The sequence below is a fragment of the Mobula birostris genome, chromosome 13 (genome assembly GCF_030028105.1).
Source record: "Mobula birostris isolate sMobBir1 chromosome 13, sMobBir1.hap1, whole genome shotgun sequence".
NCBI classification, from domain to species: domain Eukaryota; kingdom Metazoa; phylum Chordata; class Chondrichthyes; order Myliobatiformes; family Myliobatidae; genus Mobula; species Mobula birostris.
This window is the reverse complement of record NC_092382.1, coordinates 107,399,044-107,426,973: the sequence shown is the minus strand read 5'-3', so window position 1 is coordinate 107,426,973 and position 27,930 is coordinate 107,399,044. Positions and strand designations below refer to the sequence as shown.

General features: G+C 47.8%; 1 protein-coding gene across 2 annotated transcripts; it reads left to right on the top strand.

Annotated features, from left to right (window-relative positions):
- Positions 1-250: 250 nt before the first annotated feature.
- Positions 251-25,505, top strand: LOC140207796 (uncharacterized). Of its 2 annotated transcripts, none has more exons than XM_072276359.1 (6): positions 251-335; positions 5,173-5,289; positions 9,766-10,200; positions 12,713-12,855; positions 13,266-13,330; positions 25,370-25,505. In XM_072276359.1, the coding sequence occupies exons 1-6, from the start codon at positions 290-292 to the stop codon at positions 25,464-25,466; spliced, it is 903 nt and encodes a 300-aa protein (XP_072132460.1). In that variant the 5' UTR covers positions 251-289; the 3' UTR covers positions 25,467-25,505. The 2 variants fall into 2 exon arrangements, with proteins under 2 accessions (XP_072132460.1, XP_072132459.1); XM_072276358.1 differs by lacking the exon at positions 25,370-25,505 and adding an exon at positions 14,283-15,079.
- The last annotated feature ends 2,425 nt before the right edge of the window (positions 25,506-27,930 follow it).

The window sequence follows — 27,930 nt, the reverse complement described above, 5'->3', positions numbered from 1 at the left end:
TATCCACTTCTCTCTCTCCGTCAGCACCAGATTTGCACTCTCTCCCCTTCCCCCACTATCTCCGCACTCTCTCTATCCTTTGCCCCGCCACTCTCGTGTCTCCGGATCACCCTCTCCACCACCCTCCGTCTCTCTCCTCCCCCTGGTCCCTTTATCAGCTGTTCATCCGGTGTTTGTTTGTGTCGGTCACACCCCTTGTCAACACGGGCTTCCCCTGACAACATTTCCTTCCCCTCGCTGAGCTCAGAGACGCAGAGAATCCTCGACAGGAGGACAGTGCGAGACGTACATGAATGCGAAGTTCATCAAAATGGACTCACGGTCTCCTTCCAGAGGTGAGTGGGGCAGAAAGAGAGGGAAACATCACTCTGTGTCTGAGCGCGGGAGTTTGTGATGGGACGCGGTGGAAGGAGATTCACTCTGTGTCTGACCCTAGAAACGTGGAGGGAGCTACACTCTGTTTCTGATTCCGGGAGTGTGTGATGGGACGATGTAGTGGGAGCTTCGGTCTGGGTCTAACCCCGGGACTGTGTGATGGGCCGGTATGCAGGGAGATTCAATTAGAGTTTGACACCGTGAGTGTGTGAAGGGACGATATGGAGGGAGGTTCACTCTGTGTCACACCGCGGGAGTGTGTGAGGGGTCGGTGCGGATGATGATTCGCTCTGTATCTGACCGCGGGAATTTGTGATGGGACGGTATAGAGGGAGATGGAGATTTCCTCTGTGTCTGACCCTGGGAGTGTGTTATGGGACGGTGTGGAGGAAGTTTCACTCTGTGTTTGACCCCGGCAGTGTGTGAAGGGACGATATATTTGGAATTTCACTCTGTGCCTGACCTCAGGAGTGTGTCACGGAATGATGCGCAGGGAGCTTCACTCTGTGTGTGACCGCGGGAGTGTGTGTTGGGACGGTGTGGAGGAAGCCTCACCCTGTTTCTGACCCTCCCTGTGCTGTCCCCAGCTGAACCTGGTGCACCGTACGTGGGATGTAACGTCACGGCTCTGCCTGAGCCCCGTCTCCGGATAGATGGACGACAGTTTTAACTTCGTAGCTTTCACTCTCTATCCTCCATTACCCCATCCTCTTCCTCTCTTCTTCTCTCTCACCCTCTGTCACTCTCCGCCTCATCTGTTTCCCCCTCACTCTCCCCTCCGTCTCACCCTCTCCCCCTCCTCCCCCTCTCTTTGCTCCCCTCCTCTCCGTCCTATGACCTGCGACCTCACTTTCAGCGAACAGTGTACTTTTACCCATGGATCCCTCCGTTCTACAGCACTCTCCGGGATCTCTGGCTACCTGCGCCTCCACTTTCAAGGAACAGTGTACCTTTAACCCTGGTCCCTCTGCTCTACAACACTCCCCAGGGTCCCTGTCTACCTGTGACTCCAGTTTAAGGGAACCGTGTCCCTGTACCTCTGGGTCCCTCTGTTCTACAACACTTCTCAGCGTTGAACCTGAACCCTGTGAAAGAGGGTTATTGTTACTGAAGTAAGATATCCCGCGTTTATCTGATCTAAGTTGCGTTTGCTGCTGCTCTGCTCACTTCCCCAGCATCGAGATCCCACTAAGAGAGAAAACTGTCTTCACTCTTGACTCCGTCAGCAAAGTTAGTGTTGTCTGCAAGCTGAACAACCGCGTCTTGTGTAATCTGCTGCGAATGGTCGATAGCGTTGACAGAGATCACTGGTCCCGACGCCGACCCCCTGGTGAAAAGTGCTAGTGACGGGCTTCCTGTCTGAGAAACGGACATCAACCCTAAACCTTTGCTCTGACTGCCGAGGCAATTGTATTTCCAGTCACTCATCTCTACCGGCGCCGTAGACCAGCAACGAGAGTGCTATTCCATCTGGGCCCTTGTTTGAAGTCTCTTACATTATATCTACAAGTCAGAGCCCATCAGACCTTCGCAGTCAATTTAGTCAGACAGATCTCCTTTGGTTCTGTATCAGCCTCCAGAGCAGCGAACCATCTGTGCCCTTGTTAATAGACTTCTTCATGTCCATGTCCTTACATCTGCTCTACGTGCCTGATCAGTTCTCTCCAATCTAATCATTCAGGCAACTCTCACTCGGTCTTTCGTCATCTAGCATCTCCCTCCGGCTTCAAACGTCCATCCTCCCTTTCTCCTTCACTCCCTCCACTCTATTCCTTCTCAGTCTTTCCCTATATCCTTCCTAATCTCTGCCTCATCCATCTACCACAGCAATCTACCATCTGGGACCTTGTGAATGGACATGTTAATGTCAGCATTTCTTGGATCCAGCAATCCAGACAAATAGGTACTCCACTATCAAATCAGTCTGTCAAATCATAATGGAGCCCACACCATTTTACAGAGCAGCCTACCGTGTGGAACCATAAATCCCTTATTGAAATTTCTCCTCCACTGACCTCATGAATAGCGCTGGTTCCACACTCAAAAGCTGAAGGCTTGTCATGTTCCCGTCGACCCCCGCCATTCATACAGAGGCATCGCAGACAGCATCCAAGTGGGATGCATCACGACTTGGTCCGGAACTGCCCCGCCCGTGATCGCACGAAACTACAGAGTGGTGAAGGCAGCTCAGAATATCACGGGAACCAGACTGCCCTCCACGCAGTCTGTCTACACGTCCTGCTGCGACGGTAAAGCCCCCAACCGCACCCACTCAGGACATTCTTTACCCTCCCGCCCCCATCGGGGGAAGATACAAAAGCCTGACAGCACGTCTCACCAGGCTCTGCGACAGCTTCTGCCTCGCTGTTAGCAGACAATTCAACGCCCCCCAGCACGATAAGGTGCACTCTTGACCTTATAGTCTACCTCGCCCCGGCCCTCGTACCTTATTGTCTGCCTGCGCTGGACTTGCTCTGTAACTGTGACACATTATTCTGCATTCTGTGATTGATCAACCTTGTTCTCCTCCAATGAAGTGATCTGTATCCATGGAAGTGGCTGGGACCTCTGCAGATTGTGATGTATATAAACGATCTGGAAGAACATAGGAGTTGGGATGTAATGTTGAAATTGTGCGAGGCACTGGTGAGGCCACATTTGGAGTTTTGTGTACAGTTCTGGTTACCCAATTTTAGGAAAGCTGTCAACAAAATTGAGAGAGCACAGGCAATATTTACTAGAATGTGACCTGGGTTTCATCACCTAAGTTACAGAGAAAGGTTGATCAAGTTGCGTCTTTATTCTTTGGAGCGTAGAAGGTTGGCGGGTGGGGGGGGGGGGGTGGGTGTAGAGGTATTGAAAATTATGAGGGCGATAGATAGAGTTAACGTGGATAGGCTTTTTTCCATTGAGAGTTGGGGAGATTCAAACAAGAGGACATGAGTTGAGAGCTAAAGAGCAAAAGGTTCGGGCTAACATGAGAGGGAACTTCTTGACTCAGACAGTGGTAGCTGTGTGGAACGAGCTTCCAGCAGAAGTAGCTGAGGGAGGTTAGATTTTGTCGTTTAAAGTTAAATTGGATAGATATATGGTCAGGAAAGGAAGGGAAGGTTATGTGGTGCATGCAGGTCGGTGGAACTTGGTGAGAGTCAGAGTTCGGCACGGACTAGAAGGGCCGAGATGGCCTATTTCCGTACTGTCATTGTTATATGGTTGATATGGTTATAACATGTAGATGGGTGATCAGTAGGTGTGCAGATGCTAGGAAGGTGGGTGATGTTGTGGATAGCGGAGAAGACTTGCAAAGAATGCAGGGGGATCCTGGATTCCAGAGTCATTACACGTGGCTACGCTTTTTGATGGGATGTTTCAGAAGGCAAGTGGCCTGCTTGCATTTATTAGTCGGGACATTAAGTTAACAAGTCAGAGAGTTTTGTTGCAACTTAATAAAACTCTAATTAGGCTGTATCAGGCTCATTGCATACAGTTCTTGTCAACAAATTACAGGAAGGATGTCAAGGATTTGGATAGCCTCCAGAGAGGTTTAACAGGAAGCTGCCTGGATTAGATGACGTGTGTAACAACGAGAGGTCGGACACTTGGGTTGTTCTCTCTGGAGCGGCGGAAGTTGTGTGAAGATATGACAGAGGTTTATAAGATTATGAGATGCACTGAGAGAGTAGATTGCTGGTACCTTTTTCATCAAACTTGAAATGTCGAATACCAGAGGGAATGTACTCGGGAAAACACTGTGGGTCTGTTCTGTGCGGAACTGGTTGGTCTGTTTTCTATGTGTGAATATAACATACCAATATACCAAATCCACCAGGTGGAATGTCCCAAACCTACAAAGCCAAGTTGATTAGCCAGATTTTGATCGAAAACATTGCCATAGACAGCAGCGGTCCCACTGCGGATCAGTGCGTAACTCCACTTGTCACTGCCGTCCAACCAGCGACCCGCCGCAGCTGTGTTCCGTTGACAGGCCGATTTGGAATCTAAATGGCCAGTTCAATGTGAATCCCATGCGTGGCAAACTTGTGAGTGAATCAGCCATGAAAGGGACGTTGTCAAGGGCCCGTCATAAGTCAACTCTTTAACGCCCTACGCAATTGCACGATCAACCCAAGATCCCTTCGAAGGTCGAAATTCAAGGGTCCTGCCGTTAACTCTGTTCTGGCCGTTTACATTTGACTTGGGAAAGCGCAAATCCTCACACTTACCCAGGTTAAACCCCGTCTCCCTTTTCTCCACCCACATTTAGAACTGATCAAATAACCCACTGAATCCGTGGGCGATCTTCTACACTGTCCACGATATCATCAACCCTTCGGTCGTTGCAAGTGTGCCAACCCACCCATTTCCATTTTCATCCATGTCAACCCGATACATCAACAATACCAGAGGTCCCCGCGCAGGTCACAGCGGGACGTCACTAATCACAGACCACGAGCGAGAATAAGTCCCATCCGGCAGCACCCTCTGCCTTATGTAGGCAGCCGAACTCGAAGTTAAAAACTCATTTTTATAAAATGCATTTATTATGAAATCAACTTTCTTTTTTCAAATACTTACCAACCTTTGAACAATTTACAACTGCGAAAAATCAGTCCACATTAGAACGTCTTTGCCGAGTTTAGGATTTAACACTCTCAGCGACGACGGTTAGAAAGTAAGTGGGATTGGGAGAGGCAGGGGTGATCGTGGTGGAAGGAGAGAGCGTGGATGGTGGGTGGAAGGAAATCCCAGTTGGGGAGACGGCTGAATTCACACAAACGCTGACTGGTCTCTCTACAGGTGCGCATAAACAGGAACCGAGAGGGAACATCGGAAATAGATCGTACCGTAAGATCTGCCTACTCTGCCTCGTTACGTCCGTCCTCGTCGCGATAATTGCGGGGCTCTCAATCCATGGTGAGTCAGATGGGCTCCGTGTGGAGTCAGACATTAAAGAAACGGAGTGGAGTGAGGTGATCGCGTAAAACCTCACAGTGACGCTCTCACTCTCCTCGACGTGACACCGACACGACCCTCACTGTGATACCAATACGCCCATCACCGTGACGCAGACAGGCCCCTCACCGACTCTCTATTCATGCTGATTCCGACTTGCCACTCAGCGTGACAGTACAGTGTCTTTACAGCGTCACGGGCATGAACACGCACCGCCTGGTGTCACCGATTGGTTTCAATGAGATTTGCCCTACCTGCTCCTGACTTCCAGTGAATACAGGCCCAGAGCCATTAAATGTTCTTCATTTGACAAGCCTCTCAATCCTGACGTCATTTTGGTGATTCTCCTTTGAATTATCTCCAATGTCAACTCATCCTTTCTTAGATAAGGGGGCCCACAGCTGCTCATAATACTCCACGTGAGGCCTCACCAGTGCTTAATAAAGACTCAACATGACATCCTTGCTTTTGCACTCGAGTCCGCTCTGAATCAATACTAGCGTCTCATTTGTCTTTCTCACCACAGACTCAGCCAGCACATTCACCTTTAGGGAAACCATAGAAACCATAGAAACTACAGCAGAGAAGCAGGCCTTTTGGCCCTTCTTGGCTGTGCCGAACCATTTTCTGCCTAGTCTCACTGACTAGCGAACGGACCATGTCCCTCCATACACCTACCATCCATGTATCTGTCCAATTTATTCTTAAATGTTAAAAAAAACCCGCATTTACCACTTCATCTGGCAGCTCATTCCATACTCCCACTACTCTCTGTGTGAAGAAGCGCCCCCCCCGCAATGTTCCCTTTAAACTTTCCCCCCCGCACCCTTAACTCATGTCCTCTGTTTTTTTTTTCTCCCCTCGCCTCAGTGGAGAAAGCCTGCTTGTATACACTGTGTCTATACCCATTATAATCTTATATACCTCTATCAAATCTCCCCTCATTCTTCTACGTCCAGGGAATATATTCCTAAACTATTCAACCTTTCTCTGTAACTGAATTTCTCAAGTCCTGGCAACATCCTTGTAAACCTTCTCTGCACTCTTTCAACTTTATTTATATCCTTCCTGTAATTTGGTGACCAAAACTGAGCACAATACTCCAGATTCAGCTTCACAGATGCCTTATACAACCTCATCATAACATTCCAGCTCTTATACTCAATGCTTTGATTAATAAAGGCCAATGTACCAAAAGCTCTCTTTACATAGAACATAACATAGAATAGTACAGCACAGTACAGGCCCTTCGGCCCACAATGTTGTGCCGCCCCTCAAACCCTGCCTCCCATATAAGCCCCCACCTTAAATTCCTCCATATACCTGTCTAGTAGTCTCTTAGACTTCACTAGTGTATCTGCCTCCACCACTGACTCAGGCAGTGCATTCCACGCACCAACCACTCTCTGAGTAAAAAACCTTCCTCTAATATCCCCCTTGAACTTCCCACCCCTTACCTAAAGCCATTTCCTCTTGTATTGAGCAGTGGTGCCCTGGGGAAGAGGCGCTGGCTATCCACTCTACCTATTCTTCTTATTATCTTGTACACCTCTATCATGTCTCCTCTCATCCTCCTTCTCTCCAAAGAGTAAAGCCCTAGCTCCCTTAATCTCTGATCATAATGCATACTTTCTAAACCAGGCAGCATCCTGGTAAATCTCCTCTGTATCCTTTCCAATGCTTCCACATCCTTCCTACCTTCCTATTTACGACCCTATCTACCTGTGACGCCACTTTTAGGGCATTTTGTATCTGTTTTCACAGATCCCTCTGTTCTACTGCACTCCTCAATACCTTACCATTAACCATGCACGAGGACTGCCAAGCGCCTTTGTAGTTATCTCACCGTTTAGAAAATAATTTTCTCTTTTATTTTCGCTACAAATGTGCATGTGCCGACAATGTATCATGTGACAATTCTTGGTCAATTCTCCCAATCAATGTAAGTCCTTCTACGTCCTCTCCCCTTTCTCAACAATAACTGTCTTCGTAACGTCCGCATACTTGGCTACAAAACCAGCAATTTCTTCACCTACATTATTTACATATAAATACAAAAAGAAGCGGTCCCATCTCAGACCATGAGGAACGCCACGAGTCGCCGGCCGCCAACCAGAAGACTCTCCCTTTATTCCCATACTTTGCGTCCTGTCAATCCGCGACTGCTCCATCCATGCTTGTGTGTTTCCTGTGATAACATAGGCTTTTAACTTTTAACTTAAGGTTATTGTCAATGGACCTCTGAAAATCCAAGTACAGAATGTCCGCCGATTGTCTGTTTTTTTTTTTTATTCTGAGTCTTATTTCTTCAAAGTATTTCAACGCATTTTTCACGAGAGATTAGCTTTTCAGGAAACTATGCTGACTGTGGCCTATTTTATCATGTACCTTCAACCCGAAACCACACACTCAATAATCTACTGCAATATCTTGCCAACCTCAGAGGTCAGAATCACAGTCCAATGATTTTCTTCCTTCTTCCTCTCTCCCTTGTGGAAGGGTGGAGTGGGAACTGCAATTTCCGAGTCCTTCGGAACCATGGCAGAATCCACTGCCTCTTGAAGAAGCATTAGTATTGATCCACGATCTCTTTAGCCATCTCCTTCAGAACCCTGTGTGTAGAGCAGCTATTCAAACTGACTTCCGGACCTTCATACATCTCAGATGGTCAAGCACGTTCTCTATAGTAAGGGCATCTTCACTCACTTTTACCCCCTGACAACCACGAATCGCAGTCATACTGCTGGTGTATTTCACAGTAAAGACTGATGTAAAATACTTATTCAGTTCCTTCAACAGTTCCTTGTCTCCCATTACCACCTCTCCAGCATCACTATCCAGCGGTCCGATATCTACCCTTTCCTCTCTTTTACACCTTATATATCTACAGAAACTTTTGATATGCACTTAATATTATTGGGTAGCTTAAATTCGTCCATCATCCCTTTATGACTTTCTTGTTGCCTTCCTTTAGTTTATAGAAGATTCCCAATCCTCTAACTTCCCAGTATTGATGTACTATTTTTTTCTATATCTTTGGCTTTCATGCTGGATACGATTCTCTTGTCAGCGTGTTTGGGTCATCAGCATACTGCCTTTAGAATACCTCTACTTCCTGTTTGGGATGTTGTTATACTGCGCCTTCAAAATTGTTCCAACAGATGCTAACTATTCCTGCTCCTGCTAGTTTTCTCCGGGAAGCAAAATTTGTTCAGCTCCTCACTCAGCTCTCCGTAACTCCACTGTAATACAAATACATCTGACCTCAACTTCCTCTTCTCAAATTGCAGGATGAATTTTGTGATATCGTGATTTGTGCCTCCGAAGGGTTCTTTTACCGTAAGCTCTCCCATCCATTGCTCAGCATGCATTCCGAATAACTAATCCCCTCGTGGGCTCAACCACGAGCCGCTCTAAAAGTTCAACTTCTTTGCATTCTACAAATCCCGTCCACCACCTCCCCCTTTTACGGTACAGCACCAACATAGTTTTATCGATCTACCTGCATTTGTTTTCCACATCCTTGTAACTATTCGGGAGTCTGAATATAACCCGCATCAGGGTCATTTTATCTTTGCAGTTTCGTTACTCGATCCACAACGATTCTAAACGTTACGATAAAAGTCATATCTTTCCAATGATTTGATTGAGCTGTTTACCAACAGAGAAACACCGCTCCCTCTGTCTACTTGACTCCATATTCGATACAATGTCGATGCTTGGACGTTAATCTCCCAGCTATAATCTTCCTGCGGCCATGTTAGAACTATATCCACAACTTCATATATCCGAACCAAAACTGTGCTCCACGTTTATCTGCCTCATTCAGTTCACAATGGTAGTTCAAATATAATACCGTCAACATTTTACACATCTGTCTTTTTTTCCTCCATTCTGTCCACGTTTAGCGTCGCAAATCATCCTGTTAAGAACAATGTCGTCGACCATATCACTCCATTTACAACCAATCGTTTAGTTCTTGTAACCCCTCCCAAACTGGATCCCTTGCGTTCAGGTGTCACCCGTCCCACTTGTAAGGTCGCACCTCCACCAGAAGAGAACTCAAAGATCCAAAAAATCTAAACTACTGCCCCGCAACAATTCTTCAAGCACCGACACACCTCTCAATGTGACACTTACACGCACTTCACCGTGACACCGACACGCCTATCACCATGACACCGAAATATTTCTCAGAGTGATGACGACTTACCTTTCACTGTGACACCGACATGCCTTTATGGGGACACGAAAACAACCGTGACCGTGACACTAACAGGCCCTCAAAGTGACGGCACACGCATCTCACCGTGACAGGGACAAGCACCTGATCGTAACACAAACACACGCATCGACGTGATATCTAAAACAACCCTTAATGTAACACCGACACGCCACTCACGGTTACACTAGCACACTCTACACAGTATCTCTCAGTGTTGCAGATCCGTCAGTCTCTGATCGCCTCCGATCAAAAGTACCAGAGACTTTGGGAGCAACATCAGGAGATGAACAGGACCCAGCGCCAATGTCTGCTGCATATACACGAGCCGAACTCAACCCTTCAGTCCAGGACATCCAAGAATACCCACCAAAAGCTCTCCCTGGACACCTGTCTCAAGAATGTTTCCGTCCCCAGCAACAACCTCTCCATGCTCGAACACAAATTATTTGTCTGCGAATGCAACGTCTCCATCCTTGAGAACCAATTGATGGTCCTGGAAAGCAACCTGTCCCCCCGGAGCACCGAGCTCTCTGATCAGCATCAAACGCAAGCCGATCTCCGTCACAACTTCAATCACCTCGAAATGCAGTGTAGAACTCTCAACGAAACCAATGCTCAAATCTGCCAACTGCTGACCAGCAGACAAGGTGAGATAACATCCGCCATTCTCCCTCTCCTCATCACGGCAGACAGAGACGAATCTATACTCTGTGGCTGATCTCGGGAATGTGCAATGGGAAGGTGCGATCGGACCGACACCCACAGTGTCACACCGAATGTTTGTCATAGGACGGTGGGGTGGAGCGACAGCCAAGGTCCTGCACCGAGAGTGTGTGATGGGAAGGTGTGGAGCGAGAGACACCAAGTGTCTATACGCGGGAGGGCGTGATGCGGCGTTACGGAGATAGTTCCGCTCAGGGTTTGGCATGCCGCAAAGGTAATGCTGCGGATTATGGGGTATTTCAACCTGCAGGTAGACTGGGAAAATCATGTCGGTATTGGACCGCAAGAAAAGGGAGTTTGTGAAGTGCCTACGAGATGGATTCTTAGAGCAGTTTGTACTGGAATCTACCAGGGAGAAGGCAATTCTAGATCTAGTGTTGTGTAATTAACCGGATTTGATAAGGAAACTCGAGGTAAAAGAGACATTAAGAGGTAGTGACCATAGTGTGATAAGTTTTAATTTACAATTGAGAGGGGGAAGGGAAATTGGAAATCTCAGTATTACAGTTGAACGAATGAGCCTTGACGAAGAAGCTGGCCAAAGTTAACTGGAACGACACCCTGGTGGGGATGACAGTGGGACAACAATGACAGATATTTCTGGAAATAATACAGAAGATGCGGGATCAGTTCATCCCCAAGAGGAAGAACGATTCTAAGGGGAGTAAGGGGCGACCATGGCTGACAAGGGAAATCAAGGACAGTATAAGATAAAAGAGAAGTATAACATTATAAAGATGTGGGCAAACTAGAGGATTGGGAGACGTTCAAAGAGCAACAGAAGATAACTAAAAAGCCAACACTGGGAAAGAAAATGAGGTAGCAATGTAAGCTAGCCAAGAACATGAAGGAGGATAGTAAAAGCTTCTTTAGGTATGTGAAGAGAGGAAAAACTAGATAAGACTACAGTTATGCCCTTGAAGATAGAAATGGGTGAATTTATTATGGGGAACAAAGAAATGGCAGACGAGTTGAGCAGGTACTTTGGATCTGTCTTCACTCGGGAAAACACAAACAATCTGCAGAGATGATGGACCGAGTGGCCAGAGGACCTAGGGTAACGGAGGAAACTGAAGGAAATTCTGAAGCAAAGAGTAGGGACTAACGTGTCCCTTTCTGAATGGCGGGCAGTGACTGGTGGGGTACGCAAGGCTCGGTACTGGGACCGCAGCTATTCACAATATACATTAATGATTTAGAGGAAGAGATTAAAAGTAACATTAGCAAATTTGCATGTGACACAATTCTGGGTGGCAGTGTGAAATGTGAGGAGGATGTGATGAGAATGCAGGATGCCCTGGACAAGTTGGGTGAATGAGCAGATGCAACGCAGATGCAGTTATATGTGGATAAATATGAGGTTATCCACTTTGGTGGCAAGAACAGGAAGACAGATTACCATCTGAATTGTGGCAAATTAGGAAAAGGGGAAGTACAACAAGATCTAGGTGTCCTTGTTCATCAGTCACTGAAAGTAAGCATGCAGGTACAGCAGGCAGTGAAGAAAGCTAATGGCATGTTGGCCTTCATAACAAAGGGAGTTGAGTATAGGAGCAAAGAGGTCCTTCCGAAGTTGTACAGGGCCCTGGTGAGACCACACCTAGAGTATTATGTGCAGATTTAGTCTCCAAATCTGCAGAATGACGTTCTTGCTATTGAGGGAGTGCAGCGCATGTTCACGAGGTTAATTCCTGGGATGACGGGACTGTCATATGTTGAAAGATGGGAGGGACTGGGCTTGTATAATCCGGAATTTAGAAGAATGAAAGCGGATCTGATTGAAACACATAAGATTATTAATGGATTGGACACGCTCGAGGCAGGAAACGTTCCCAGTGTTGGGCTGTCTAGAAGCAAAGGCCACAGATTAAGAATAAGGAGTAGGCCATTTGGAACGGAGTTCAGAAAAAAATCCTTTTTCACCCAGAGAGATGTGTATCTGTGCAATTCTCTGCCAGAGAATGCAGTGAGGGCCAATTCTCTGGATGCTTTCGAGAATGAGTAGTTAAAGTTCTGAAAAACAGCGGTGTCAAGGTATATAGTGAGAAGGCAGGAACGGGGTACTGATTGCGGATGATCAGCAATGATCACAGTGAATGGTGATGCTGTTTCGCAGGGCCGAATGGCCTACTCCTTCACCTATTCTCTAATGCCTATTGTCTATTACTAGCTGTGCGTCACCCTGCTGTTGAGACCGAGTGTCTCTGATAGACCTTGAGGAGGAGCTCACTCTCTGTCTGACCCCGGGTATGTGTGACGTGACAGTGTGGATGGAGATTCGGTCTGTTTCTGACCCCTGGAGTCTGTGATGGGACGGTGTGGAGGGAGCTGCACTCTATGTCTGTTCACGGGGGTGTGCCTTTCCGTGTCTGACTCCGAGCGGACAGAATGGACGGTATGGAGGGAGATTCACTGTTCCTTATTTCTGATTTCCAGATCATGCGTGTTCCCAGGACTGGATCAAAAATGAAGGCCGGTGTTATTTCATATCCACATTTAAAAGATCATACGATGGAGCGAAACAACATTGTTCTGACTCTGATTCAAAGTTTTTTGAAATAAATTCAGAAGAGGAAGAGGTATGTGTCAGATCGACAGAAGTTGTATCTACGCCAGAGTGAAGTTCCATCCACACCGTCCCATCACACAGTCCCGGGGTCAGACACAGAGTGAAGCTCCCTCCACACTGCCCCATCACACACTCCCGGGGTCAGACACAGAGTGAAGCTCCATCCATACGGTCCCATCACACAGTTCCGGGGTCAGACACAGAGTGAAGCTAACTTCACAATATCACATCACACAGTCCCGGGATCAGAAACAGATTGAAACTCCCTGCAGACTGTCTCATCACACTCTTCCAGTGTCAGACACAGAGTGAAACTCTTTCCACAACGTCCCATCACACTCTCCGGGGGTTAGAAAGTGCGTGAGGCTCCTTAAATTATGCTCGATTTCAATCATTAATGACAGGCATTTATTTTCACAGATTTTTGTTAACAAAACTTTCGGCGAACAAGACAACTCATATTGGATTGGAAAATGCAAAGCCGGGTAAGATCTGCGATCATTTAGGTTTTTCAGGAGAGAATGGGTCGTGGGTTTTTTTGTGGACTGATACAGGCTGCGGGACGGGAGTGGGCAGTGGGATTAATTGTGTAATGTCATGGAGGTGTGGGCAGTGAAAGTATTTTGGGGACAGACGCGCGTCTTGAGATAGAGAGTGGATCATCGGGAGTATTTTGGGGAATCAGACCGGCATATGGGGACAGTGGAGCAAGGGAATCAGTTTATAGATTTACACGTTTCCGTGGGGAGTGAGTCGGGTTGTTGGACTATCCTGGGGACTGACACGAGGCCGTGGCGAGCGGCCGGGATTTGAGAGTAATTTGGTGAGTAACACGGGCCTGTGGGGAGAAAGACGTATCGTGGGGTTATTTTGGGGAGTGTCACAGCTCTGTGGGGAGAGAGTTGGGCCAGGGATTAATCTGAGGCTGAAACCGGGCTACAGAGAGTGGGTCAGTGACAGTGTTTTGGGAATTGGTACAGGTATGTGGGGAGAGAGAAGATAAGTGGGAGTATTTTGGGGACTGACGCAGGTCGGTGAGGACAGATTGAGTCAGTGCGAGTAGTTAGGGGACTGGCACCGGTCGGTGAGGAGAGATTGTGTCAGTGGGAGTATTTTGGGAACTGACACTGGTCGGTGAGCAGAGATTGTGTCAGTGGGAATATTTTGGGGACGGACACCGGTCGGCGTGGAGAGATGGATTTAGTGGAGTATTTGGGGGACTGATACAGGATCGGTGAGGACCGATTGAGTCAATAAGAATATTTTGAGGCCTCACACCGGTCAGTGAGGAGAGACTGAGTTCCAGTGGGAGTATTTTGGGGTCTGACACCAGTCGGTGTGGGGAGATAGAGTCAGTGGTTGTATTTTGGAGACTGATACAGGACTTCTGCGGGAGTTGTGCTGTCCCTTTTGAAATTATTTACACCTCCATGACAGGAAAGTGGCCTCTAATCTCGTGTACAAGATGGACGCTGGAAAGTTCGAGTGCAGCGAATGTAAATCTCGTTGGCTTAGCAGTTGTAAAAATGATCAGCACCGTTTCATCTGTGAGAAGTCTGCACCTTTGTACCCGGACGTTGCCGAAAAGATTTGGGATCTCTGTCAAAATCTGGTGGAGCCGACGTAAATCAAGTGACATCATCCTCTTACCGCAATTCCATCTCCCTCCCAAACTCTGACAATCCCATCCGCTCTTCCTCTCGCCCTACCCTATTCTCCTCTCTCTACGAACGGCACTCTTACCCGCAATGTTCCATCTCTTTACCTTCCTCCCCGCAAACTCGCTCTCCCATCGCCCCTACTTCATCCCAACTTTCCTTCCCTTCAGTTTCTTGCCACCCGACACGTGACTTATTACCTGTGACAAATCGCCCTGAGATTTGTATTTTTGCATGATCAGTACGGAGCAAAAAATGTAAACTACGAAAAGATAGTAAAGACCGCAAAAATATCGAGGTGGTGCTCATGCTTTCAAAAATATGATTTCGGTGAGGAAGAAGGTTTCCCCGATCGTTGAGTTTTCAGGCTCCTGTGTCTCTTCCCCGATGATAGAAATGAACAGGGAGCTTATCCCGGGGTGAGAGTCTGAGTGATAGATGCCGCCTTCTCCAGGCATTGCAACTTGAAGATGTCCTGGATGCTGGGGGTGGTTGTGCCAATGACAGAGCTGGCTGGGTCTACACCCATCTGCAGCCTCCTGCCACGTCGGGCGTGTCAGCCTCCACACCAGGCGGCGATGCAACAAGACGGAATGCTCCTAGTGACCATTTGCTGGTCTTCAATGAAAGACCAAATCTTCACAAACTGCTAACGGTCCAATCTCTTCTGTAACAACAGAGCCATGGATGGTTGGGAAACGACGAGTAGAGCATGGTCTGGAATACACTCATACTCAGACTGGAGATAAACAAGACGACAGTAAAGATATGCAAAGTTTAAATCACAAAGAATAGTACTGTATTGGATTTCCTACGGTTGAGCACCGAATGCTTAGCAGGGGGCCTTTGACTGCAGAAATTCCATGAAGCAATGTTGACGGGCAATAATTGGCAGTCTGAGTCTTAAAGGGAAAGTGACAGCTAACTACTCTAGTAAGAATGGGCGTGCCCGCACTTGATGCCCACCGCTGTTCTGTCGGGAACATGACGCCTTCTTTGTGTTTGAGTGAAATTCTTTGGCCCAGAATAGCTCCACTGAGATGGTGAAAGCCAGCAACGCAGCAACTTAAAATAAGTCCGTAAGATATGGGAGAAGTGATAGGCCATTTGGCCCATTCAGGCTGCTGCGCCATTTCATCTGGTCTGATCCATTTCCCTCTAGGCCACAATCTCCTGCTTTTCACTATATTCCTTCATGCCCAGACTAATCAAGAATCTGTCAACCTATGACTTCAGTATAGCTAATATCGGCCTCCACAACCGCCTGTGTAACATATTCCACAGACTTACCAGACTCTGGCTAAATAAATTCCTCCAAAACTCCGTTCTAAAAGGACTGATATGGGTCCACTCGTCTTCGACTATCCCTCCATGGGGAAATTTCTCTCGACATCTACTTTACGGAGGCCTCTAAAATTTCAATCGGTTTCAACTACAGCAATCGACTCCACTCCCGCCACCCCCCCCCCCCCCACACACACACAACCATCATTTTTCTGGGTTGCAGCCATCAAAAGTTCCTGATTTGATAAGAGTTTCATTCCCGGAATCATTTCCGTGAACTTCCTTTCAACCCTTCCCACTGCAAACACATCTGGCCGGATTAGATAAGGGACCCAGAACCGTTCACAATACTCCAAGTGAAGCCTCACCAGTGCTTTGCAAAGTTTCAAAGCTGCCTCCTTGTTTTCATATTGTAATCCTCTTGACAAGTATGCTCACATCGTGTTTGCCTTCCTCGCCACACAGTCCACCGGTAAATTAATCTTTAGGGAATTCTGCACGAGGTCTCCCAAGTCCCTTTGAACCTCAAATCTCTGAATTTTCTCTCCATTCAGAAAATAGTGCACGCCTTTATTTTGTTGCACCGAAGTGCATGACCATAGACATACCGACTCTGTAATCCACCCACCGCTTCTTTCTCCCAATCTCTCAAAACCCCCCTCTAGCCTTGGTCCTTCCTCAACCCTACCTGTAGATCGGTGACGTCAGTGCCGATCTGCAGTGACTGAGATTGCCCGATGAGGATGTCCATCAACTAGTGACAGAGGGAGTAGACTAGCCCATGACCTGGAGCTTATGTATAAGAACTTGCGGGTCTGATTATGCAGAATTCAGAGTTGTTTTTAGTCAAAAGCAGCCATACATTGGTGTATTGTCCAGGTGGCCCAGGGCCCAGGGGACAGCAAGTGAGATTGCATTCGCTGTAGACCTTTTGTGCAGATCGCCAAATTACGGCGGGTCCACGTCCTTGCTGGGGAAGGAGTTGACTCCGGGTATGACCAGCCTCTCAAAGCAGTTAATCACAGTAGCTGTGAGGGTCACTGGGCGATTGTTGTTGAGACAGCTCACCCTACTCTTCTCGGGCACTGGTGTGACTGTCGCCCTTTTGAAGCAGGTGGGACAATCCAAATCCGACACTCCAACTGCCTCACAGTCCTCCCCATCTCCGTCACGTTATCCCTCATCTACACCCCTCCCCGTCTCCGTCAGCACCTGAATGCCGTACACCCCTGCCATTCTCCGTCACCCCCTCCCTTCTGGATCCTCATTCCCCGTGATGCGCCTCCTCCCCAACAGCATCCCGGTTCCGGCACACGTGGCTCAAACGGTTTTCTGTCTGTGTTAATAGGGAATTCCGTGGATAAAGGGGAATTTTAACGTCTGGTGTTCTCACTTTCCCATTCCACCGTGTACCGATCTCTCGGTTCTGAACCGCTCTACCTCCCTGTGTTAGCAGTGTCGTCGTGTGGTTCCCCATTACTTAGTCCCACGGACTGCAAACTCAACATCCCTACACTACCCTCCGCTCTCCTGCTCTTACCTGCTCTTCCCTCTGCTGTACATCTGGTCACAAACACATGCTAAATCTGAGACAGACACAGAATTCGAGACTACAGGAACGCCGAAGTGCTGGTGATTGGTGAGAAGGGAGAGTGGCCAGAGAGGGAGATCCGCTCTGTTTCTGGATCTACTAGTCAGCTATGCGACAATGCGAAGGAAGCTTCACTGTGTGTCTGACACCCGATCGTGAGTGTTTGGACAGTGCTGAGGTCCCCACCCCCCAACTCCCACCCTCCCCTCCCCCAACTTTCTCTCTCTCTCTATCTCTCTGAGAAAAACAATGATGAGCGTCAAGGTTGTGGAGAAAGGGAGATCGAAGAGAGAAAGAGAGGGCTGAGCTGGAAGGACAATGAGATAGAAAGGCATAGGGAGCGAGGGGTTGGAGCTCGGGATGGAGCTGAAGAAAAGAACAGGTTAGGGTCACTCATGGATTCTTCTCAGAGAGGAGAGTTCTGAGTGAGAGAAGGCACAAAACTGTTGGTTGATTTGTTTTCAGTTTATTTATCATTTCTTTCTTTGTAATTGCACATTTGGAGCGGTAGCAATGCCTGGCAGGACAGTTGAATGCTCCCCATGCGGGATGTGGGGAGGCGGGGGTTCTCCAGGGTTCCTGATAACTTCACGTGTAAGAAGGCCACACAGCTGCCCCTTACACTGTGTTGCAGAGTTGGAGCTGGAACTGGATGAACTTGGGATCGTTCGAGTAACTGAGGGGTTTATAGGGAGGACATAGAAAGAGATATTTACACGCTGGGTGCAGGGCACAGAAAATTGAGTGTCATTCAGAAAGGTGAAAGGGGCCTAAAAAGGTAGAGCCAGTGCAGAGACCCCTTGTGACCAACGCGCTGAATAACAGGTACACCACTTCGGATATTTCTGGATGGGAGGAGGGAGATGCAAATCACTAATCAGAGCAATGTCTCATCGGTCATGTCTCTGCACAGAGTGTGGTTGTTGCTCAGAAGGGAAGGGGGTTAGATGTAGCGAGCTGTATAGATAGGGATTTGATGGGGAGCAGAAAAGTGGTACTGTGGACGAGAACAAGATTTGTCGATGTATGCGGTCGTTATAGACACCAGTATATAGGTAGGGAGAGGGAGCCGGTTCTGCAAACTTACGTATTTTCAGGTGTGGCCAAAATTAAAAACAACGTTCAGTTCAATTGTGGCTGAAGAGTTAGGATTGGATCAATATCTTCAGATATGCGTATCGCTGGACTCTCTTCCACGGAAGGTGCGACCTCTACAGACGAGACGGTTTCATTTCATTTCAATTCAGTTCAATTTAAGTTTAATTGCAATTCCATCATACATGAAAGCCCATGAATACAGCCAAAGACCAAGCTACTAAACACAGTACAAACACACATACACACACACACACACACACACACGCACACACACACACATACACACACACACACACACACACACACATTTATGCAGCTTGAGCGCCCTGGGCACATTGAATGGAACCGTAATAGACGATTGTTCACAACAGAGATTGTCTTCTGCCGAGCGAACACTGGGGGGCAGCAGAGATTCTTGCCTGGAGGCCGCGCCACACCGGCCCCACGTTGCTCAGCTCCTTCGTTCCCTCTTTCCTGAGCCACTCTCTCAGTTTACACCTGAACTGGGTTGGAACTAATATCCCAGCGGTCAGGTTTGCCATTAAAAGTGTTGAGCGGTGGTATAAACTGGAGTTGCTGGAAGATATAAAGAAGAAGGTCATTACAGGTAGTTGAGTGGTTGTTGGGACAGCTGCTTTTAAGACCTCAGACAAAGTCAGGAAGCAAAACGTTGAGTCTTCTGGGACTAATGTTCTGCGCGGCGTACGTTTCAATGCAGGAAGATTTGTTCGAAGGGCAGATGAGCTCAGGGCAGGGGTCAACGCCTCTGAGCCTGACATTGCAGATATTAGTGAAACTTGACTGCAGAAGGGACAGTACCGTTTGCATTAGCTGCGAACGAGACAGACTGGCCTCACTGTGACACGGAGATGTTCTTCAAAGGGACACTGAACAGATGGAGTTAAAATTGCAAAAGTAAATACAGATTCATCTGCGAGAAGTCTGCATATTTATACCCGGATATACCTGAAGAGATCCAAGGTCTCTGTCAACAGCCTGTCGGGCCGACTTCAATCAAGTGACTACACCCCACATCACCCCATTCAATCTACCGCACTCTCACTCCCCCATATTTTCATCCCCTCCCACCCGCTCTGCCCCTCCCTCATACCTATTCTCCTCCTCTACTATCATCCCCATTCTCCTCCACTGCTCTCCCTCTCCATCATCGAGTCCACACTTCTCCCCTCCCTGCCCAGCTCTCCCTCGCTCCCCCTATTTACTCCCCCTTTCCACTTCTCTTCTCTTCTTCCCCTTCTTCTGTCCAACTCCTTCCTTTTCACCCTCTCCCTCTCACCCTCGGAATTCATTCTCTACTCTCCTTTCTCCGTTCTGTCCACCCACTCTCACCTCAATTCTGTGCGCACTGGCTCTCGATACCCCAAACAAGGGGGCAAAGACTGTGCACATTCATCCTATCTGTGCCTCTCCTGGCTTCATACCAACTCTCCAAGGATAAAGTCCCAGCCTTCTTGCCTTCTCTCCATAAATCAGACCCTCTAGTCCCGGCAACAGTTTCGTGAATCTCCCTCTGCATCTTCCCAGCTCAGAGTCAGCTTTTCTACAGCAGAGCGACCAGAACAGAACACCACGGTCCAAGCGCGGCCTCACTGACATGTTGTACAGCTACAACGTAGCTTCAGTGCCGTGCAAAAAATATAAAATTCACCACAATTGGGAAAAGTAATAAATACTACAAAAAAAGGTGAATACTGAGGGAGTGTTTAACTGTTCAGGGAGCGTTCGCAATCTGATGGCGGAGAGGAAGCAACTGTTTGTAAATTGTTGAGTTTTCCCGCTCCTGTACCCCTCCCCGGTGGTACCGATGAGCACAAGACATTTCCCGGCGGGAGAGGGCCTCGCTGATGGATGCGGTCTTCCCGAGGCATTCCTTCTTGAACATGTCCTCGATGGAAAGGAGGGTTGTGTCCGTGATGGAGGTGGCTGAGTCTAGAACATTCTATGGTCCATGGCGACCCTCTGCGTTGCAGCCTCCACACCAGGCGGCCATGCGACAAGACAGAATGCTCGACACCGTACATCCCTAGAAATGTGCGAGTCTGTTTTTGATGTTATAACCACTATCCTTATTAGTAACTACTTATAAAATAGTAACTTAACCAAGATAAACAAAAGTTAACGGTATTGTGTGGAAAGAAAACTATTGAGCTTGAGGGGGGAAAGGCTCAGCGTCTTGAGACGGTAAAGTAGGAAAGTTCAGTAATCCACGAAATAAGTTATGGGAGAGAGACATTAGGGTTCCAAGGTAAAACGTAGAGAAAAAGTAAGTGCAACATATTCCACAGGGTTCACGCAGGTAAAACGAGATGACAGCCGCCGCAGGTCTTGTCCGACGTGTCGTTTCAAATGCACATAGGAATTATCACCGAAAGTGACCTGTCACGGGAATATCGTCTTCCAGAGGTTACCACACGGCATACCCAGGCAACCTAAAATCCACCCTACGGATCCTTGCAAGTGACAGTCACACGTTCGTTGTGCACCGTGTACCGATGTTTCACCCACTCCTGTGGGTATTGGAGAGTTCCAAGCATTAGCTGCGACAAGGTGAAGCTACCGGCTTCCCCAGTCTCTCACTTTCTCTACTACTTTGAACGTCTCTCTCTCTCTCTCTCTCTCTCTCTCTCTCTCTCTCTCTCACACACACACACACACACACACACACACACACACACACACACACACTCTCACTGTGGTTAATCTGCACAAACCACGGCAGCCAGTGACTGACGTCATAGTCCCCCCTCAGTCTGGAGCTCTTAAAGCTACAGTCCACAGTAAAAGAAACCTGCGGGTTCGTGAAAACACCGACAGGGTAAGTCACTGAGTGAAGCTTCCTCCACACCGTCTCATCACAGAGTCCCGCGGTCGGACACAGAGTGAAGCTCCCTCCACATCGTCCCATCACAGACTACCGGGTTCAGACACAGAGTGAAACTTCCTCCACCCACTCTCATCACACAGTCCCGTAGTCAGACAGAGAATGAAGCCTCCTCCAGACCGTCCTAACACACAGTTTGGTAGTCAGACACACAGTGAAGCTCCCTCAGCACTTTCCCTTCACATTCTTCTGTTGTTATAATCCGAGAGAGGCTCCGTAAATAGTTTTCCATTCTCGGCATTAATCAAAGGATTTTAATTTCATAGAATTTTGTCAGCACACTCATGTCACCCGTATCCCCGCATAATGGATTGGAAAATGCGAAAAAGTGTAAGATTTGGACTGATCTGTGGGGTGAGAATTTGGGTATGACACTGTGCTGAGAGGAGAAATATAGATTAGTTTACGAACTGAAATAGGTTTGTCGGAGGAAGGGGGCTATCGGGATTGTTTGAAGTCTGTACGAGGTTGTCGGGAGCGGCTGGCACAATGGGAATATTTTGGGGAGCGATGCGTGTCTGTTGAGGAAGGGTAGGGGAACGGAAATATCTTGAGGACTCGCAGAAACTCCCGGGAGAGATCAGCATCCTGGGATTATTTTGCTGACTGACGCAGCGCTGTGGGAATGTAAGATGCAGCGGAATTAGTTTAGAGAGTGACACGAAGCTATGGGGAGATGGAGGGAACGTGGGACAGAAATGATTTTTGAGAAAAAAGAAGTTCGGAAGCGGGATTACTTTGGGGACTGACAGAGATCTGAGGGGAGAGAGTTGGACAAATGAATTAGCTTAGAGACTGTGTGCAAAGAGTGCGTCAGTGGGTTTAGTTTGCGGACTGAAGCAGGGAAGTGGGAGAGGGTTTTTCAGTGGTACAAATTTAGCGGCGGACCCGTGTTTGTGGTTTGAGCGCCGTATAGCTGGATTAGTTTGGAGGCTGACACGATAATGTTGGGAGAGGTAGGGTCCATGGAATTAATTCGCGGAACGCCAAAGTTTTGCGGGAAGAGAGCAGGGCTGAGCGATTCATTTCGGGACTGTCATCAGTCTGCGGAGAGAGGGTGGGACAGGGATATTTGTTTGTGGACTGAAATAGATTTGTGGGCGAGGTAGAGTTCATCCGTTGGATTCGTGTGGGTCTGATATAGGACTGTGAAGAGAAACTGGGTCAGTAGGATCAGTCTGGCGATGGACCGGATCCTGTGAGTGGTCCACGATGTTGTGAGATTAGTTTGGAGACTGACACGGGGCTGTCGGGACCAATTGGGTCAGTGTGATTTGTTTGAGGACGGTCTCAGGTCTGTGAGGAGAGCGCTGTATAATGAGATTCGTTTCGCGAGGGTCTTCGGTTGACTGCTGCGCTGTTTTGTCTGTGGTTGGAAGGGGTGTGACTATCATAGTGTCTGCTGGCTGTGCTTGTAACGCTCTGGAGTCTCTTGCTATTCTGTGCGTTGCAGCCTCCACACCAGGAGGCTATCCGACATGATCTCCAATGTGCATCCATTGGAATTTCCTCATCTTCAATGAGAGCCCAAATCTGCTCACACTCCTAAAGTTGTGATCTGTTCTGTGACAAGACGGCTATGGATAGTGTTGAACCCAAATGCAGAGTGAGGTCTAGAATTAACTCAGACTCAGGCACGAAATAAGCCAGACGGCAGGAAACCAATCGAAAGTCATCACAAACAGTAGGACTGGAAACCTAACTCTTACGATTGAGCACTGAGTGCTCAGCTAGAGTCATTTAATGACAGATTTACATATTAACGTCTGGAATTAACGCATGCATCGACTCGAAGTAAACTAGAAGAATCGAAACCAATCGAAAAACATCACAAACAGTAGGACTGGACTCGTATATCTGACGGTTGAGCACCGAGTGCTCAGCAAGAGGCCTTTAAGTACAAACCTCCAATGCAGGAATGTGGCAGGGAATAATTGCAAGTCTGAGCCTTAAAAGGAAAGTGACATCGCCGTACTCTGGGTAAAGGAGTAGCGGAAACCTGCATGTCTGTCCTGTTCAGTCGGACACATGATACCTTCGTGTTTGCATGAACGTGTTGGGCCGACTATAGATCCTCTGAGTTGCTGACGACCTGGATCCCAGGAACTTTAAATAAGTCCATGCGACGTAGGAGCAGAATTAGGCCATCGGGTCCGCTCGCCATTTCATGACGGCTGATCCATTTCCCTCTCAGCCTCAATTCTCCCGCCTTTTCCTTGTCTCCTTTCATTCCCTGACTAATCAAGAATCTATCAAACTCTACGTTAAGTATACCCAAATGGCCGGGCCTCCACGGTTCCCTGCGATTTTGAATTCCGCAGATTCCCCACGCTCTGGTTGTGCAAAATCCTCTTCATCTCCTTTCCAACAGATATCCCTCTGTTCTCAGGTTGTGTCATCTGGTCCGAATCTCCCCTACAATAGGAAACATTCTCTGCACATCCACTCTGTCACAGCCTTTCACCATCCGAGAGCTTTCCATAAGGTCAGCCCTCATTCTTCTCAATCCCAGCGAGTACAGGTCACTGAGATCAAAATGCTGCAAATATGACCTTACAGATCCGTAAAATTCCACCCTTGCTTTTACGTCACAGTCCTCTCGAAATGAATGGGCGGAGGGGAGCCACACATAAAGATTGAACGGCAGTAAGTGTAGGACGGGACAGTGAAGAAGAATTTTCGCTCTGTGTCTGTGACAGACAAAGTCTAATGAGACGGTGTAGATGGAGCTTCACTCTGTGTCTGACCCCCGGAGTGTGTGATGGGACGGTGTGGATGGAGCTTCACTCTGTGTCTGACCCCCGGAGTGTGTGATGGGACGGTGTGGATGGAACTTCACTCTGTGTCTGACCCCAGGAGTGTGTGATGGGACGGTATGGATGGAGCTTTACTCTGTGTCTGACCCCAGGAGTGTGTGATGGACGGTGCGGAGGGAGATTCACTCTGTGTCTGACCCTGGGAGTGTGTGATGGGACGGTGTGGAGGAAGATTCACTCTGAGTCTGACCCCGGGAGTGTGTGATGGGACAGCGTGGAGGGAGATTAACTCTGTTTCTGACCCCAGGAGTGTGTGATGGGACGGTGTGGAGGGAGATTCACTCTGTGTCTGACCCCCGGAGTGTGTGATGGGACGGTATGGATGGAGCTTCACTCTGTGTCTGATCCCAGGACTGTGTGATGAAACGGTATGGATGGAGCTTCACTCTGTGTCTGACCCCCGGAGTGTGTGATGGGACGGTGTGGATGGAGCTTCACTCTGTGTCTGACCCCGGGAGTGTGTGATGGGACGGTGTGGATGGAACTTCACTCTGTGTCTGACCCCAGGAGTGTGTAATGGGACGGTATGGATGGAGCTTTACTCTGTGTCTGACCCCAGGAGTGTGTGATGGACGGTGCGGAGGGAGATTCACTCTGTGTCTGACCCCGGGAGTGTGTGATGGGACGGTGTGGAGGGAGATTCACTCTGAGTCTGACCCCGGGAGTGTGTGATGGGACAGTGTGGAGGGAGATTCACTCTGTGTCTGACCCCCGGAGTGTGTGATGGGACGGTATGGATGGAGCTTCACTCTGTGTCTGATCCCAGGACTGTGTGATGAAACGGTATGGATGGAGCTTCACTCTGTGTCTGACCCCCGGAGTGTGTGATGGGACAGTGTGGATGGAGCTTCACTCTGTGTCTGATCCAAGGACTGTGTGATGGAATGGTGTGGATGGAGCTTCACTCTGTGTCTGATCCAAGGACTGTGTGATGGGACGCTCCGGTGGGAGTTCCACTCTATGATCTGAGGAATATGTGATAAATTTTTACAATTTTGGCGTCGGGACAGCCTCCAAACAGAGATCAGGAGCGGGGCAAGTAGACTGGCATGCAATGTGTGTGTAGACGAATAGAAGATGTCCTGATCTCCAAAAGTCATTAAGTTAATGTTTAAACAATCTTTTCAACATTGTAATCAAGATTAGTGCATTTGTTTTGTTTTGTACAATTTTAGAGCGAAAAAAAGGGAAAGGATGACGATGCAAAGGTTTGTCACCCCAGGAGATTTGAGCTCTCAGATAACTTTTACCAAAGTCTCGGACCTTAATTAGCTTGTTAGGGTTATGGCTTGTTGACAATCATCGTTAGGAAAAGCAAGGTGATGCAACGTTGTAAACTTTATAAATACCCTGACTCCTCAAACCTTATCCCAACAATCAGCAGCCATGGGCTCCTGTAGGCAGCTGCCTAGCCCTCTGAGAGCTAAAATAATTCATGCCCACAAAGCAAGGAAAGACTATAAGAAGATAACAAATCATTTTTAGGTAGCCGTTTCCTCAGTTTGTAATGTAATTAAGAAATGGCAGTTAACAGGAACGGGGAGGTTAAGTTGAGGGCTGGAAGAGCAGAATATTTTCCGAGAGATCTACTCGTAGGATTACTGGTGAGGCAAATCAAAAGCCCTGTTTGACTGAAAAAGAACTTCAGGAAGATTTAGCTGACCCTGGAGTACTGGTGCACTCTTCTATTGTGCAGCGACACCTGCACAAATATGACCTTCATGGAAGAGTCATATGAAGAAAACCTTTCCTGCGTCCTCACCAGAAAATTCAGCGTCAGAAGTTTGCAAGGGAGCATCTAAACAAGCCTGATTCATTTTGCAAACAAGTGTCGTGGACTAATGAGGTGAAAACAGAACTTATTGTCTGCAATGAGCAACGGTATGTTTAGAGAAAAAATGGTGCAGAATTTCATGAAAAGAACACCTCCGACTGTTAAGCTCGGGGGTGGATCGATAATGCTTTGGGCTTGTGTTGCATCCAATGGCACTGGGGACATTTCACTGGAAGAGGGAAGAATGAATTTAATTAAATACCAGCAAATTCTGGAAAATAAAAAATAAATAAAACGGCACACTGTTTGTAAAAAAGCTGAAGATGAAAAGAGGACGGCTTCTACAACAGGATAATGATCTTAAACACACCTCAAAATCCACAATAGACTACCTGAAGAGGCGCAAACTGAAGATTTTGCCATGGCTCTCACAGTCCCCCGACTCAAGCATCATCGAAAGTGTGTGGAAGACCTGAAAAGACACGCAAGACGGCCCAAGAATCTCTCAGAACTAGAAGCGTTTTGCAGGAAGAATGGAAGAATATTCCTGAAGAAGAATTGAAAGACTCTGAGCAGGCTGTAAGGAGCGTTTACAAGCTGTGATATTTGCCACAGGAGGTGTTCCTAAGTACTGGCCAAGCAGGCTGCCCAAACTTTAGCTTCGGGCCCTTTTCCTTTTTTGTTATTTTTAAATTGTACAAGATGGAAATAAAGGAAAAGTAATCCGCTTAAAATATGAACCAAAAGCGTAATCTTTCAGGTTATGCCTTTTGGAAATCAGGTGATCTTTTACACGCTTATCTTTTCACAGTAAAAGAAAGTTTGACCAGGAGTGTCCAAACTTTTGCATTCCACTGTATGTGCATTAAAAAACAGTGTCTCGCGTTTTTTTTTTTTTTGAACAACAACCAATCTGTGAAGCGGATTCCCAAGCGGGGGCAAATAAAGATAAGATAGGGGTAAAAGTTGATAGGTTTGATTTAGTAAGAGCACAGTAAGAGCAGTAGGCATGCCTGGAGTGATATTTGAATGCTCCTCTTGCGTGACCTGGGACGGCAGGGAGACCTCCAGTGTCTCTGACGACTTCACCTGTGAGAAGTGCATCCGGATGCTGCTTCCAACACTCAGAGATAAGGAAATGGAACGTGATGAGCTCAGGATCATGCGGGAAGCTGAGGGGGGCGGTGATAGGGAGGAAGTTAGACCAAGGTTCACAGGGAACTGGGTGACAGTCAGGAGGATGAAAGGGATTAAACAGCCAGTCCCAGTATAGAGTGCCCCGGGTCAAACTCCTCATTAACAGGCATAATACTGTGTAGACTTCTAGGCGAGGGAGAGGGGTGCAAATAACCGGGTAGATGCAAGTCTGGCAGATGATGTCTATGAGGTTGGCTCTGGTGATTCAGAAGAGAAAGGGACGAACGAGATGAGGTCAGCGGTGATGATAGCGGATTCGTGTTATAGGACAGAAAAGAGGTTCTGTGGGCTTGTATATAAAAATCGGCGACAACGCAGCCTGCAGCTCTGGGTCCACTGACTGCCACTGAAATCCGCAGAAGACCAGAACAGAGCTTGTCATCTGACGACCGAACACTAGGGGGCAGCACATACACCTGCTTGGAGGCTACGTCACAACACCCCACATTGTGCAGTTCATTCATTTTCTCTGCACCGAGCAACTCTCTCAGTTTACACCTGAACTGGACGGGAGCCAATAACCCAGCGGGAAGTTTTCATATAAGAGGGGGAGTGAAACGGTTTATACTCGAGATGCAGAGGGATGTAAAGCAGAATGCCAAAACCGATAGTGGAGTGGTTATTGGGACAGATGTTGTTAAGATCTCAGACAGAGTCAGAAAGTAAAAGGTTGAGCCTGCTGGGCCTCATGTTATGAGCTGAGTGCGTTTTAATGCAGGAAGTATTGTACAAAAGGCAGATGAGCTCAGTGCATGTTTCTATCCT